Consider the following 17,220-nt stretch of genomic DNA (forward strand, 5'->3'; position numbering starts at 1 on the left):
TGGAGCTTGCCCTTAACAGTACCTCTCCTCCGAATATGGCTCCGTACAGTATGGTTATCATTCCCTCGAGTGTGTGTGTGGGGGGGTATCACGTACACTACGTGTGAGCTGCCATTTCATAGCCCCGATAAGTAAAACGGTGGTTTTTCAATGACTTTCATCCCCTCCATTTTGACGGCAGGAACACACGGATTAAGGATACTAAATTTGGTAACAGCGTCTATTTTGAATTGATTTGAATAAGTCTTCTTCTTCAGAAGGCATGCGAGATGAAGTCGGTGTGCACGTTCCTTTCTCAAAAACTGGTTGAGAACACTCTCAATAACAGGCAAGTCATGTGCTTCTTCAAGTACTTCCGATTTATAACTAGTGATGAAGACGAGGCGATCTGTACGACTAACGGAGTACTGGTGCGAGTGATGCTTCATATGTCTTTTCTATATATATTATCGTGTGTGCATTGGACAAAATAGCCGACCTTTCAAGACGCATAACGTTCGTACAGACTTCCAGGTTTCGATCTTATTCTACATTTATCCCCACAGTTGAAGAGCAGGTGATGCAAGCAGGGCGTTGCGGTACTTCAGTGCGCCTACATCCTTAATTATTATATCATTAAGATCGTCACATTTTTCGCTATGATAATGATGCACCAATGCCACAGTTCGAGGTACTGAATAGACCATAACGACGTTGTTGTTGTTCCTTTGTTCGAGGTGCTTTGCAGTCGAAATAATTGCAACTTCTTTGTCAATGAAATTCACATCAATGAAATGATCAGAGATTTTTGTTTTTCTTCTTATCTGAGTTTGAGTGAGAAGAGGAATTGAAATACTTGGGATTTCAGGCAGAGTTTCTTTACAGAAGGCACCATGGGGAATGACGAAACTTAAATGTGCGTATTCTTTGTTACTAGCTTCGAGACTGTGAATCATCTCTTGTAGATTGGCGTGCTTTTGAAGAACGATATATTCATACAAATCTGTGGTAATCACGTATTTCCAAATAGACGCATGTCTGTAAACGCAATCTTGGATAGCTGCCATCGATAAAGTGTAATTGACTTCTTCCGGCAAGTTCCATGGTAGAAGTTCAATGGAATAATTAGATTGCATTAATTCATTCAGAAAAGATTTCACTTCTGTGGTGGTTTCCAAGTCGTAAAAAGTGAAATGCTGCACCCCAATTGCTTCGTAGAAAGCCACAAATTCAGCAATTCTCAATGTATTATTAAAGGGTCCGGATAAAGGCTTTGCACACACCGCTATCTTATTGGAAAGAGAAATTTGATCCCCGTACACCATCTCTACTTTAACCCACTTCGGTCTCTTAAAGGAGTTTTTTAACGCCAAACCAACCTTGGATGGTGGTAAAGAGTCATCCAAATAGCAGAAAAAATAGGCTGCCTTATACTGATGTGCTTCCTGCTCTTGGTATATATTGAACACTGCATCTACAGATATAACCCTATTCAAGCCTTCATGAACTACGATGCACTCGAGCTGAGGGCTTTCCAATTCGAGGTGAACTACTGCAACGATAACAACTACATTAGAACTCCTACCGGCATTATTTCCTAGCCAGAAAGCAGAGTAAACATTAATATTGTCCGATATTTTTATCCAGAGGTGAGTAGAACCAACATCTTCGTTTTCCAATTCATGCAGAATACGTTTAAAAAAAATTAACGCAATAACAGCTCCTGCCAGAATCATGACTATCATGGAGTATCTGAAGGCAGTCTTCATAATTCGTGTAATTATCACAAGCCCTAAAAAGAAATAATAATACTTGATATGTTAATCATCACTATGTTGATAATTACAACAATAATTGCATCAGCATCTACAATTTCTGTAAATATTTAGAGCATTATTAAGAGCCACATTAGAAATAAGAAACAAAGTCTAGAGTCCAATCTGATCAACTTTTGTATTTTACATATAATTTACACAGAGGTAACAGAGATTAGTTAATGTTTTGAAGCAACAGTATAAATCGCCATATGCTAAATTACTGTTTGATAAGTAGTGCAGACACTTTATAATATCTCAGATTTACTTAGTAACACCCAATTGTTAACACGATTAGATGAATAAAGCTCCAAACAACCTTATTTTATACAGATTAAATAGCAATGAGTAAAGTAATACTGAGATAAATATTTTTTTTATAGTATAGACAACTGTACCATTTGGAAACATTATCACGGCTTCGACTTTAGAGGTGTCGACCTCGCGTTGATGCTTGTTTAAGCATCTAGTCAAAAATAGAACAGCTTAGAATGAACGTTGTTGTTCATTCTAGACTGTTAATAGAATGAACGTTGTTGTTCCAGCTTTGAAACTGTTGAATTCACAGCCTCGGGGAAATGATTTGGATATCTCTTCTTCATAGAAGAAAAGAAGAAAAGTTGCCCAAATCCTAATTGCTACTCTTAATGGTTCTAAAGACCGGATCAGAGGAACAATTAGAAAACTCGGGAACTCCAGAATAGGGGGTTGAGAACTCAAAAACTCAAATTTGCCACTTGAGTTCGCAGTCAAGCAAATAAAACAGTCAATAAACAAAATTCTAAAGTCACGAAGAGTTCGTGCGACAGTTATGCGACTGTAATAAGATATATATATATTTTTTTATCGTTCCTAGCAAACCGACTGACATCTGATGAATCTTACCTTAACCCCCATGGATCGCTGATCGCCGCAGTGCAATGTCAGTTTGATATTCTACTACTTCAAAGAGCCATCCAAAAATATCGCATAAATGCAAACATGTTTCGAAAAGTATATTTGATATTAAAATAATCTTATGGGATGCTTGGATAGTTCCATGGGAATGGAGTTGGTTTTCATACTTCTAAGATGCCCGAAGAATGACTGTTATAGGTTTGATTCTGGTTGCCAACCAAAGGAAATTTTTAGCCCTATAAGTTCAGGACTTATACTCGCCCTCTCCAGAAAGCCTTGATTTACTAACAGTCTTGAGTCTACTCGCTGAAAGCCAAATGGTGGAGACCGCCTGCCTACTGTCTTCAAAAGGTTAAAGGTAGGGATAAAAGAGCTTTGTCTGCTCCCTTTGGGAACAAATGGCATTATAGTATTTTATACTAATTTTATTTTTACTTTATAATCTTTTATTCTGATGGTACAATTGACACTCCCCCCTCCCCCGTCTCTCAGATCCATTGCAACTTAATCAGTATCAACGGTGCATGGTCCACGTCTTCAAAACCTTATTTGCTATTCAGAGCCTTACTAGAGGGAAATTAAAACTGTTTAGCATTTATTTTAGTTCCAATATTTTAATATTTTTAAACTTTACGAATAATCCATCAATGTTTCTTTTAGAATTTGCTAAATAATTTCCAAGAGTCGGTCCACATTTTCAAACGCGTTCATTTGCTTCTTGAATAATATGAACCGTTGTCCTCTGAAAGCTGCTGAAATTTGATTCGCTTTGAAACATTCTTAGGTATGTTTTTCTTTTTGATATTTCTATCAACAATAGCATTAGATAATGAGACTTTTCTTACTTCTTCTATTTCTTGTTTCTTTTCTATCAGAGATAATTAGGCAGAACCAACCTTCAGCAACTGAAGTCAAGGCTACGATGATTTTCAAGAACTCTTTATATGAAAACAGCACTAGCTTTCTCAACCGTACAACACGAATTCTTTGCACAATATTTTAGCAAAGATGGTTCGGCGTTAAATCAGGTTTGAGACAAGAGTGCACATTATGTTAGTGCTGATCATTTTTTTTTTTTTTTTTGTTGTTGTTGATAACAATCAAGGAAAGAAGCATTAAAACTGATATCAAAATTGGAGATATTCAACTTAGCTCTTTATTTTATGCAAATTACGTTCTACTGTTAAATAGATACAGTATAATTCTGCATGATTTCTTAACCAAATTAAATAAGTGCTGTTTTAACTTTAATATGAAAATCGGCAATAAAAGGCGAAAACTACTAAAATAGGTCGAAACATTGACAACATCAACTGCGACCTGAATGGAGGACATACAGAAGTAAAACCTTTCAGCAATAGTTTCCGGGAACATGTTTTTCAATGTAATGCAAAGAACAGTAACAATAAAGAGCACAAGTTTAAAAATATAACTTTTAGAAATGTTTTTTCCTCATCCCATTATGTCTTTTTTCTAAGCAAACATTTTAAGTGAACATGTGTAACTGATATATTTATAGATACTTCCACCTTTGCCACGAGTTGCCTTGGTGTTGCACCACCTTAGCCCAGTAATGAAGATACTTTCAGGCGCCAACTTTGCTCACATTTGGATAAAGGATTAAACTAAACTTATTACAGTCTAACCAAATGAAATATAAACTCTCAACATCTTTCTCTGAATCCGGAGTAATTTAATAATAAGGTTTTACACCTTTTGACAACTCCTATAGATGGGGATGACCTCTCATTGCTTCTGCCTTGGTGTCTCCACTACTGGGTCTGGCTCCCACTGACGAGACCTAAATAAAGGTCGAAACCGGTCTGGGTAGTGGCCCTTGCCTTAATGCACAGCATTACACATATCCGCAAGGAGATGTGCTTTGCATTATGGGAGATACTGAGATAGGAGTGATGATAGCTTTCTCCACCTTTGCCACGAGTTGCGCCACCTTAGCTCAGTCCTGAAGGTACTTTCAGGCACAAACTTTGTTTGCTCACACTTGGATAAAGGATTAAACACTTATTATATTTATAGTTTTTATTAAAAACAGGACAAAATTGACATTTTTATTGAAACGACGGGACGGCCGGGAAATATGAAAATGAAAGGTACTGTCCCGTTCAAAACGGTACGTCTGGTCAGCCTATATGATGGCCATCATCTGCAGTATACACATTTATATACAAAGACAAGTTTACATTGCATTTTAAGCAGTGCCAAAGTGACAATGATTTTATCAACCATTATTCTACTGGCCTGACCTCTAATGAAAAAAGAAATTCCTTGACTGCAGATATTCTTAAAGAACCACTTCTGCACTATGCTTGTTCTCCGCGAATTTAAGGTTTACTTAAGATTTAGCAGAACTTACCACTTTGGCGGCTAGTTGAAGTATCGACAGTACCAATTAGCATTTAACCAAGAAACTAGCGTCAACACTTAAGGAGTTGGTCCGTCATTCTCTCTCACTTTGTAAACAAAATTAAGTATTTGACAAAAGTGATTTATTAGTCAGTTTTTATGTCTCTTCACTTTTCACCATGTCCCAATCAATAACACAGTTCTTCTTTTAAAGGACAAATTTCTCATGATATCACGGCGCTATTTGCCCATGTACTACGTTCTGGTTATTTTGTGTGGTGAAATACTTGTTACCCGCAAAAAGAAGGCATAGCCATGGACTCGCCGTCATCACCCCCCCACACCCATTGCTAACTTTATAATGCTCTAGATTCCTTTATTTTAAAACCCAACGTCTGGCTTAGGTACGTTGACGATGTTTTCGTTATCTTGCCCCCATGGCTGAAAGACTTTAAACATCTTCCTCAGCCACCTAAACAAACAACAGAATTGAAATCGAAAGTCAGAAAGTACATACTGACCAATATGTACGCAAAAACTGGGTGTCATTAACATTCTAAAACACAGTGCTTTAAAAGATTTCCTCCAATGAGCACGAATTACAAATTTTTCAGCGACACCTTTATTAACAAAATTATTCAAAGACTGCACCTAATAATAATAAAAATAAACTAGATTACAATAAAACTGTAGCTATTCCATACATTAAAGGGATATCTGATAAAATAAACAGAATACTAAAGAAATTTCCTCCAATGAGTACGAATTAAAACCACGCTACCGGCCAAGACGTCTATAGACGTCAAGTTTATCATGGATGCGAAGTGCATATTAAAACTGTAATATCATTGATATTACATTGAAATATATGATGGATACGAAGCGTATGAGGATGCGTATTTGATCCATAATGGCCGGTGAGGTTGTTAAACGTTATCAGCGACACCTTTATTAACAAAATTCTTCAAAGACTGCACCTAATAATAATAAAAATAATCTAGATTACAATAAAACTGTAGCCATTCCATACATTAAAGGGATATCTGATAAAATAAACAGAATACTAAAGAAATACAACCTTAATGCCACCTTTAATTTAATGAGCAAAATGAAAGAACTTATTCAATTTCTCCAAGGATCCTCCCCTGGTTCATTCGGGAGTACTGTATCCAGGTGCACCTGAAATTTGCCTCATATAGGTGAAACAGGGCGCACAATTCCTATCCGAAAAAAAGGAACATAAAGGACACATTTAATTTAATAACTATGGTAAATCTGGCCTTTTTGATCATGCCCTCAATACTCCTTTACAGTCCACATAGAGTGGACTGTAAAGGCATCTGTTCATCAATCACACTAAAACAAGGTATGAGCACAAATTTAAAGCGGCCTATGAAATTCTGACCAACTACCCTAATCTTAACAATAATGATAGTCTAAAAATCCCTACAATATAAATGATACATATTCTATCCACATAACTTTTTGTTCTGAGTTGATTATCAATTATAATTATTATTGTAGTAATCCAGGATTTTAACTTTAATATAACAAAATCTTATGTCAACACCTGGTAGTACAACACTAGGACAACTCGGAGCAAAGGTGGAGCAAGCTCCATCACACTCCTTAATATTTTCTCATAATGTAAAACGCAGCTCCTAGGAGATGTATTACTGTTTTACATTATGAGGAAGGTCACTACCCAGACCGGTTTCCTTTATTGAGGTCTCATCAGTGAGTAGGTAGAACTGGATAATACCAAGGTTTAAGTGAACTGAACTTACATACCTTTACTATATGCATTGCCAGCAAGGTGTACCCATATATTATTACTACAATACAGAGCCAAGAGGCCATTTTTTCTGGCGACGTAAAAAATTGTAGTAATAATATATGGGTACACCTTGCTGGCAATTCGTATAGCAAAATTATGTAAGTTCGGTTCACTTAAACCTTGGTATTATCCAGGTCTACCTACTCACTGATGAGACCTCAATAAAGGTCGAAACCGGTCTAGGTAGTGACCTTCCTCATAATGTAAAACAGTAATACATCTCCTAGGAGCTGCATTTTACATTATGAGAAAATATTAAGGATAGTGATGGAGCTTGCTCCACCTTTGCTCCGAGTTGTGCTAGTGTTGTACTACCAGGTGTTGGCTTACGCTTGGACTCGCCGAAGGTTCTTTAGCATGAAACTCTTAGATTTCGATCTCTGAGTTTCTTGTCTGGCTTTAAAACAACAAAAACGTTTGCTAAATTATTGATTAGTCCGCCATTATTGCTGTGTTAAAAGCATTAATTTGTTCTTTGACCATATTACAAATAGGATATAGTTTTGATGTAGAAGTTTTTTCACTAGAGGGGTCAGGCCAGTAGAATGAGGATTCATCAGATCATTGTCATACAGCTTTATATACCGGGTGATTATAAAATAACATCAAGCGTTCAAAGCCCTCTAGCGAGTAATGCATTGGACGAAACACACCAATATTAGGTAGACGTACATACACAGTGCAACATGGGGATTCGATTTAACGAAAACAAAAATAGTACAAAAATTCGCCAACAGGGGAAATTTTGGCGCTGTTTACCGAGTAAGATGCATTAATTTGCATTATCGCGTTTCTTGTGAGCGATCATGCAATAAAAGGAAAGCCTGTGAGATTTCTTATCATTCGTAGACGAACTGCTTTTCGAAGCCTCCTACCTTATGTGAGCGTGCTTTGCTAGTCAAACTCTATTATCAGCGGAACAATAATGCAAGTGATTTTCGGTGTATGAAAAATTTACAAGGACGGATTAGCGTAACAAACTTACGAAAACTGATTCGGCGATTTGAAACTACTGGAACTCTAGCAGTGCAGGTAGGCAGGGGATGCAAACCAATCAATCACCAGCAAGTTGAACAAGTAGTGGCAACTGCTATTGTGGAACAGGAGATGACGAATGTGCAGGGTTCCAGCAGTGCACGAGCAATATCCCAGCAAGCGGATATCGCATACACAACGGGTGAGGAAAATCCTACATCAGATGTTGAAGTTTTACCCCTATAAAATCAATCATGTTCAAGAAATGCGCCCTGGTGACGCGACCACACGAATCGACTTATCTTTGAGATTCTTAACATGCATGGAATTGGATGATGCATGGCTGTGGCAGATTTCATGGAGTGATGAAGCGCACTTTTATTTGAACGGCGATATTAACACACGCAACTGTCGCATTTGGGCTGCAACTAATCCGTATGTGTGTCTGCAGATGCCTATCCACTCGCCTAAAGTCAGTGTGGTGCGGATTTACGGCATCTTTTATCATCGGTCCATACTTTTATGAGGAAAATCGCCAAAATGGACAAGTGACCTGTTCCGTCAATGCTAACAGGTATGCCAATATGCTACAGAACTTTGTGGTTCCACAACTGCAGCAAAGAGGATGTCTCTATTCGACCATCTTCATGCAGGATGGTGCACCACCCCATATTGGACTTCAGATACAGCCTGTATTGTACAACATTTCTCTGACAGAAGAATCATTAGTCATGCATTTCCATGCCATGGCCACCGAGATCGCCTGATCTTAATCCGTGTGACATTTGGCTGTGGGGTTTCTTAAAAGCATTGTGTATCAAGGACATGTACCCGATATTCTAACTTTGAAAGATCGAATAACGTTACATGTGAGACAAATCAATTCTGATATGTTGCGAGCCACTGTGGAAAATGACGTGCACTGTATGCAGTTCCTGGAACATCAGAATGGTGGTCATATTGAACCTCATTTGTAATTAACAATAAACGTCATGAAATTGATGTGTGCTGTCTCTCATTTGCCATTTAGTCATTCATTAGTCACACCTACTAAAATTAATTTGGCAGCGCCAAAATTTCCCCTGTTGGCGACTTTTGGTACTATTTGTTTTTTGTTAAATCGAATCCCCATGTTCCACTGTGTACGTCTACCGAATATTATAGTGTTTCGTCCAATATGTTACTCTCTAGAGGGCTCTGACTTGACGTTATTTTATAATCACCTGGTATTTTTGGCATACTGCTGTATATAATATAATAATAATAATTAGCAGCCCATTTTTCTACCCACTGCAGGGTGAAGGCCTCTCCCATTGCAGGAGGTTTTGGGTCTACTACTCCCATGGTGATCCAATCCATATAGGGAGAAGACAATCACAAACATCGATGCCTACGCATCCCACAGCCTCTTAGCTGTGGGATACCGACATGTCCGCATTTTGATAATGAAAATATCTGTCCGCATACATTTTCGAAAAAGCCCCGTTTTGTCCACATTTCTGTGGGAGCATTTTAGATTTTTTCCCCGGGCTTTTTCTTCTGTGTTGGTAATATTGCTGAAACAAGAATGCAGGAGGTTGGTTATAGTACAGAACAATTGAATCAATAATCGAATCGAATTGCGCTTTTTGGATATCCGGACTCGTTTTTCTTTCAACTTTTCGCTCTTTCTCGCTGGCGCTGGCCTTACGTTAATGGCGTTACTGCATGCTTAATGCTATGATAGTGGTAGAGTTTGAAGTGGAAATCAAGACGCATCCTTAGTTTTCTTCGTTCTTAATTAGTATTAATGACCTTACCAAGTAAGTAAGATATTAAATTCTCAAATTATATTAGAATTAAAATATATACCACGTTTTAGGTTATGACATAACCGTTATGTAGGCCTACCTAAACATTACGATATAATTTTATATCACCTTACTTATATTTATTTCAGATTATCTGGAGGATGCCTAAAGCTAAAAGAAAGTGCTCCTTCAATGATAATTATAGGGGAAATTTTCCATGTTTTCGCCTTGGACGTGAGTCATGGGAGGCTGAATGTATTGTATGCAAACCTGGTACATACGTTTCGGTCGCACAGCATGGGATACGAGACTTGGAACTACATGCAAAAACAGAAAAGCATTTAAAGTCTGTTAGGGGACAGAGTTCAACAGGAAAATTTAAGTGATTATTTTATGAAGCCAAATTCAGAATTGGAAGAAAGTGTAAGTGCTGCTGAAGGAGCCTTCCATATCATACTGTTGTTCATCACAACAGTTACAATTCCATGGATTGTGCTTCTGGATCGTTGAAACAAATTTTCAACGATTCAAAAATTGCAGCCAAAGTGTCGATTGGTCGCAAAAAACATAAGCCGTTGTAAATTCTACACTTAATGCTATGATAGTAGATGCTAGTAACTATGGTAATGTGAAAGCATTTCCTATCCTTATTCAATATTTTGACTACAAGAATGGAGGTTTACAGATCAAAGTAGTGAAAGTTGAGAGCAAACCAAATGAAACTGCAGAAACTATTTCAACTTATGTCATTGAAACACTAAACAATTTGGGATTTCAAAATAAACGTGTTGCTTTTGGGGGTGATAATTGTAATACCATGTTTGGGGGTTTTGCAAGAGGTGAAGGCAATAATGTATTTGCCAACTAGAAGAGGATGGTTAACCAATCATTGGTCAGAGTGGGATACCCTGCAGACATCATTAATAATTGCATCCAACATGGTACAGACCTGCGTGACATTGACTTACAAACTTTAATAGTTAAAATATATAATTACTTTTCCATATATACTGCCCCTGTGTGGAGTCTCTCAAGGAGTTCTGTGAGTTTGTGGATATAGAATACCAGCAACTTTTAAATCAAAGTGAAACAGGATGGCTATCCCTGTTCAAAGACTAATTCAAATGTATCTAGCTCTTAAATCATTCTTTTTATCTCAAATTTGACCACCAGCTGTAATAAACAACTTTTTTTGAAGACCTTTTCAGTGAAATCTATCTATGGCATTTGCAGTCTATAATTGGTGTCTTCTTTCTCTAGCAGGCTAGAGAAAAGAAGACAATTCCCTTATTGGTGTAATGGAAATACTAGTTTCATTACATGATCTTCTTCAGGAAAGGAAAAATGAACATTTCGTCCTGTTAAAAGCAAAGGACATGTTGAAGAAAATGGAACTTGATGCCTTCAAATCTGGGGTAAAAAAGTTTTGGTGTAATGTAGAAACACTCTATGTAGGGTGTTTAGATTATTTGAACATGTGGATGCAACAGTTTAATGAATTTTCCTGTTTTAAATGGCTAGGTCTTAAAGAACCCCCCCCCCCCGCCCGGGAAAGTGTAGAAGAATGTATGCACTTCTTGATGGAGTGAGGTGTGGAAGTTGATGACAGCAAATGTTTTGACCAATTTTCCAACTTGAAGAGATTTGTTGCTTCATATGCTGGAAAAGAAGTGTCAAGTCAGAAAAAAATGGTGTGACTGCATTGAATTCTGCAAGAGTGAAGAACAGTACAGTGAAATTGTAAAGATGGCTCAGTTTCTGTTTGCAATTCCAGGTCACAATGCCAGTGTTGAAAGGCTCTTTTCATTAATACAAGCTCAATGGACCAAGGAAAGAAATAGACTTACCATAGAATTTGTGAAAGGACTTGCTATAGTTAAATTTATTTACAGACATTTTACATGTAATAATATGTTCGAAACAAAGAACTGCTAAAGAAAATTAGGTCTAGTGAAAAATATCCATGGGCTGCAAAGTAATGTATAGTGTGATAAGTCTAATTCTTTTTCATGTAGGCCTACTCTTGTTTCATAAGACTTATGATGACACTTAAAATCTCATATTTTTGTGTGTTCTAATAAGCATACTCATCACATCTAATTAATGAAAAGCTTACAAAGGTAAATATTTCGAACATATGTATTTATTTTTGTGTTAGATGTTTGTGTCCGGAACGAGTTGGTCAGGCAATGGGGTGTCAGCATTTTGGCATTTTAGAATATTGTAAGCCTATGTGTGTATATATATTCCAGATGATGATCTTAATATAAAAGTCGAAACGTCGGGAAATTAAAGTAATTATTCTTAACACGGCTGTACGTATCGCCATAATTAATCAATATGATGTGCTTTATTTTTAATTTGAGCTAAAATTTGCTAAAAAAACTTTAAAATAACACTTTGCTCTAAATCATTTCTATGCTAATAATGACCAATCACATCTCTGCGCTTTCTCAGCTTCAAACAGGTCATTCTAATCATAAAGTAAATCCAGAAATAAAATTCAAATCAAACAATTTCTTACCTGGCGACTTTAGAGTTTTCGTAAGAAAAAAATATTATAACTTCAATTATTATATGATTTCCTTCAGTTATATTCAGGTTACAAATGCATACTACTTTTCATTTATCGCAAGCTAGCTGATGTTTAACAAGTTCTATTCACATGTAAAATCCTTCCGTTACAGAAAGCAGGTGGCTGACAACAAGTGCTAACAACTGCAGGTCTTATTTAACAGTTGTCAGGATGCTTCAAAGCACGCCAGCGCTGATTTTGTTTTTGCGCAGTTAGCTGAACATATTTTTAAAAGACTGATAAAAGCAAGAATTAAACCAGAATATTATTTCACTTTTTTTAAAATACTCGTAGACTAGAAGCTTTAAAGTGATAAAACATGCACTTCGTGTAAACTATTCCTAATACCCAACAAAATAAAATAAAATAAAACAAAAATAAATTAGATTATTATTATTATTATTATTATTATTATTATTATTATTATTATTATTATTATTATTATTATTATAAACCTCCATGGGGTCAAATAAAAAAATATTCAGCTAAATACCTCAGCTTGAAGTATCTACAAATTTTCAGCAGGACAAGGAGAATTTAAAAAAAAAAAGAAATAAATAAAACATAAACTGACAAATGTACTGTACAGGTAACCCTCGTATAACGCGGATGTTAGGTTCCATAGAAATGCCGCGTTATATAAATCGCGTTATACGAGACTTAGATCACATAGAAAAAGTAGGGTTATGTTCCGAAATCTTTTTTTTTTAATTATATAAACAACAATGACATATCCAACAAAAACAATATTTTTATTTAATTCAGGAAATTCATTAAGTTTAGAAAACATAAACTATGAAAATACGTAGTATAAAATTATAAAAATTACAAATTGTATATATATTTCATTGCACATAATGCATAAATGTTTTAGACACAATAAAATAAAGCGCATATTTTAATCGTCATCACTGTCTTCATAAATAACATTTCGTAGATGTTCTTTAAGTGGCCGGAGGTCGTCACCACTTTAAATCTCTTGGACATCATTTGTATAATTCTCATTGCATACTTCGGCTGGTTTAGTCATCAAGAAGTCAGTAATAAGACTTTGCTTTCCACTATGTTACAATTTTTTTTTATTAAGTTCATAATATGGCGCTAAAACAAATATCCAATTGTCTCATGAATTTTTCCGAACGCTCCATTGAGGGATCATTATCCGTAAAATAACTTCCTAACTTTCTTGCCAAGTTCAATCCTTCTGCTAATTTCTTTAAACTGAATTCTTTAACGGATTCATCAGAATCGGAATCTTCGGCAAAACTTTCCCTGCCATTTGGTTCGACACCACCTATTAATTGTACCAGTTCCTCCTCATTTAAATCTGTTTCTCCATCAATTAATTCACTAATTTCGTTTTCAACCATATCGCAAAAGCAATCTCCACCAAAAATGTGTGCGACGTTTATTATACGACGTAGCTCGGCATCCACTGGAGGTACGAAATTTTGTTCCATTACAGTTTCAGGCCATATTTTTTTCCAGCAAGCATTCAGTGTAGAGGGTTGTAACTCCTTAATGGACAGAAAAATAATTTTTACACAATTCAATATCGAAAACTGTTTCCACGCTTGAGGTAGTGTCATGTTTGGATTAAATTCCATTTTTAACAAAATTAATTGAAATGTTCGCCGAATATAATATGACTTAAATGTTGATATTATTCCTTGGTCGAGTGGTTGAATAAGTGAACTAGTATTAGGTGGCAAAAAAGTTATTTTAATATTTGGATTGCTTAAAGTTGTTGGGTGGCCTGGTGCGTTATCTAAAATTAGTAGAAGTTTGAAATCCATATTCTTTTTCTTTGTGTAACTTTCTACATCGGGTACAAAACACCTGAAAAACCAATTTTCAAACATGCTAGCTGTAACCCATGCCTTTTTGTTGGCCCACCAATAAACAGGTATAATGGACTTTTCGAGCCCTTTCATCGCATGAGGATTTACAGATCGGTTAATAAACATTGGTTTGTCCTGTAATCACCTGGTGTTACTGCAAAACAGTAGAGTGATTCTATCTTTGGAAACTTTGAATCTAGGAGCTGATCTTTCATTTTTCGAAATATAGGTGCGTTTTAGCATTTTTTCCAATATAACCCAGATTCATCCGCATTGAACACCTGGTCTGCACTGTAACCACCTTCTTTAATAATTTTTAAAAGTACTGCTGGGTATTTCAGGGCAGTTTCAACATCTGCTGATGCTGATTTTCCCTGGATTTTAAGATTATACAAAGAAAACTGCTTTTTAAAGTTTTCGAACCAACCCTTTCTGGCAGAAAATCCATGCTGAGAGATTTCTTCTGAAGAATCTTGATCAAGTTCTTTTAAATGTTTATAAACTTTGAGAGCTTTTTACTTAATACGGTGTCCATCCAAAGGAATTTTCTTTTGAGTGCAATCTTCTATCCAAATCATTAGAGATTTCTCCATTTTTTTTTCTATTAGAATATCGCGAACACGAGCAACGCGCTTTGCACTTACCGTTGACCCAGCAATAACACTTTCTCGGATTTTATGTTCATTTTGTTTGATAGTTCGAATTGTTGATTCATTTAAATTCAGAGTCCTTGCAACAACTCCTGGTTTTTCTCCAATTTTCAGCCGATCCAAGATTTTAATTTTTTGTTCGAGAGAAATGAATTTCCTCTTCAACGTTGGTTTTTTCCATTTCGTTGCAGTTTTAGTGGTCATTACAATAAAAATAAACTTTTACATTCAAAAAAGAGCATCACATATGTATGTAACTCACCAGAAAATAAACTGCTCTGCTTGAGAATAAAATACTTATGATTTTAAATGCGCTTTCCTGGCAGAAAACGAAGACAATTTTCGACAATAAACACTTTATACAATAAACCCTAGATGACTAACCTATGGCACTCGTTCCAGAGGTGGCACGTCTGAGAATTTTGCTTGCACGTCAACGATTTACAGGTGATATCTTTTTATACGCTTATAAATTATTGAAGTTTTTTTTTTTAATTGTTAGAATACGTACAAGCTGAATTTTGTTTTACACAAGAGAGCAGCTTTAAAGACGTGCATATGATTGGTGCGGTGTTAACAAAAGATCGCGCGACCCCAAAGACAAAAGCAACCGACAAGTGTTGAGTTGAAATGCTAATTCTCTTCAATCGAATTTCATAACATCTGAAACTGTTATAAAAACATTCACTATTAGTTTTAACACATTCACAACAGGTTGTCATTTATCGTTCCGATGGAACTTCTCATTACTCTGGCTCAACTCACACAAACGTTTCAACCCTTGGTTGAATTTTATGGTTTCTTGTTTGCGTTTGAGGTGGTAGGCGAACTCACACATTCATTATATGGCATGTTTCAATTCTTGGTAGTTTTTATTTTAAGTTAGCCTTTGTGATCTGTCATAATGACATCGAGAATTTCAAATGCAATAAAAAAAACACTTATTTCATAATTGAAAAATTGGACAAGAGTTTTTAGTTAGATACTGTGTTTGGTGCAACATATGGTTTTGTTTAAAGTCTATACAGCATAGTTTCTGTGAGGGGGACATGTAATTTATTAGTTAGCGCCGTTTTTATTGCCTCTAATTGCACCGTTTGCTGAGAATGACACAGACTGCAAAAGCCTCTGTACAGTACCTTATTCAGTGATACAATAGAACTAAATTCGAGTTATAACTACTTGCGCGACACGGGCAGACACATTTAACGAAGATAAAATTTGATTTTTTTAAGTGCCACGGTGAAAAATATGAAAAAAATAAAAATAAAGGGTCACTAGAAATTGTAGACCGCGTTATATCGAAACCGTGTTGAACAAGGGATACTATAATTTATAGACCGCGTTGTATAAGTACCGGTTACCTGTATATTTTAATCAATTTCCCTCCCCACTCTCTTGTGTTAAAAATAGTGATACCATTTTTTAAGGTAATATTTAAACTGAATATCGTCAGTACGAATAAATACACCGTTCTTTAAATATACTCTTCTGATTTGCCAATAAACACAAAACATTTCTTTTTATACATCGTGAAATTTTAGTTGTTATAAACATATTTGTTACAAACACAGTGCAGTCTGTAAACTCTACAACCAGATGTCACTAAGAAATTTGAAATGGCTGCTTACAAACCGGTGTCCCATGTGATATTCGATATGGACGGGTTATTATTAAGTAAGTAATGCAGAAAGCTATAATTATATAAGATATTTCAAAGAGTGGAATTTCGTGTTTTTCACATGTAGTGAAGGCTTTAGTGGAATAGTCGTTGGTATTAACGTGCAAGGTGAATGCATGTGCTGATGCGTGCAGTTCATTTGTTTATCTTTGAGAGTGGAGTCATTCTCATAGATAAGCACACAGAAAACTCATTGTAATGTAATTTCTGTATACTGATACCAATATGAGAAAGTAAAATGAAAAAAAAAGAAAAAAAAAGCCGGTTTGCAGGATTTTCTGTTGCTTATTCCCTAGACATTGGAAATCGTATTTACTTTTGTAAAAAAAAAAAAAAAAAAAAAAAAAAAAAAAAAAAAAAAAAAACAGCTTATTTCTTGTCACGTTCATATTATGATATGACGGGTTACACATTTTTTTAAAAAAATTATAATTTTTTATTTTATTTTATTTTTTTGAAGAACAGATATTTGTACTAAGTTTTATACTGCAATTTTACAGCCAGATATGTTTTACACCATGATGTTTTAAATATATTTTTCAAGAGTTATGTATATACATACACTGTTGGAAAGAATTTAATGGACACCTTCCCAACAGGGGAATTGCATCATGCCATGTAATGAGTTATATTTTGTATCCAGTATAAATTTAAGGATTATGATGCTCCCAAGTAAGTGCAACTGTGTCTGGGTTAATTGACTGCAAGAAGGGAATTGAGAAAGTTTGAAAGAGGCATGGTGATAGGATGCCATGTTGCAGGCCTATCTGTTCTGAAAATTGTTGACAAATTGGGCCATTTCAGGACAACAGTTAGT

The 17,220-nt window shown here is 35.7% G+C and overlaps 2 protein-coding genes across 2 annotated transcripts in view; one reads left to right on the forward strand and one right to left on the reverse strand.

Annotated features, from left to right (window-relative positions):
- Positions 1–533: 533 nt before the first annotated feature.
- The window catches only part of LOC150097306 (uncharacterized), a 91,379-nt gene continuing 74,692 nt past the window's right edge, over positions 534–17,220 (reverse strand). Inside the window, exon 2 of the mRNA XM_090407641.1 lies at positions 534–1,771. Within this exon, the coding sequence (XP_090263767.1) occupies positions 534–1,748 (1,215 nt within the window). The 5' untranslated portion in view covers positions 1,749–1,771. The remainder of the gene's footprint in view (positions 1,772–17,220) is intronic.
- The window catches only part of LOC150097307 (pseudouridine-5'-phosphatase-like), a 111,491-nt gene continuing 110,553 nt past the window's right edge, over positions 16,283–17,220 (forward strand). The window contains exon 1 of the mRNA XM_090406829.1: positions 16,283–16,399. Within this exon, the coding sequence (XP_090262955.1) occupies positions 16,342–16,399 (58 nt within the window). The 5' untranslated portion in view covers positions 16,283–16,341. The remainder of the gene's footprint in view (positions 16,400–17,220) is intronic.

The sequence above is a fragment of the Typopeltis vanoorti genome, chromosome 17 (genome assembly GCF_054136105.1).
Source record: "Typopeltis vanoorti isolate ZY-2024b chromosome 17, IOZ_Tvanoo_1.0, whole genome shotgun sequence".
NCBI lineage: Eukaryota > Metazoa > Arthropoda > Arachnida > Uropygi > Thelyphonidae > Typopeltis > Typopeltis vanoorti.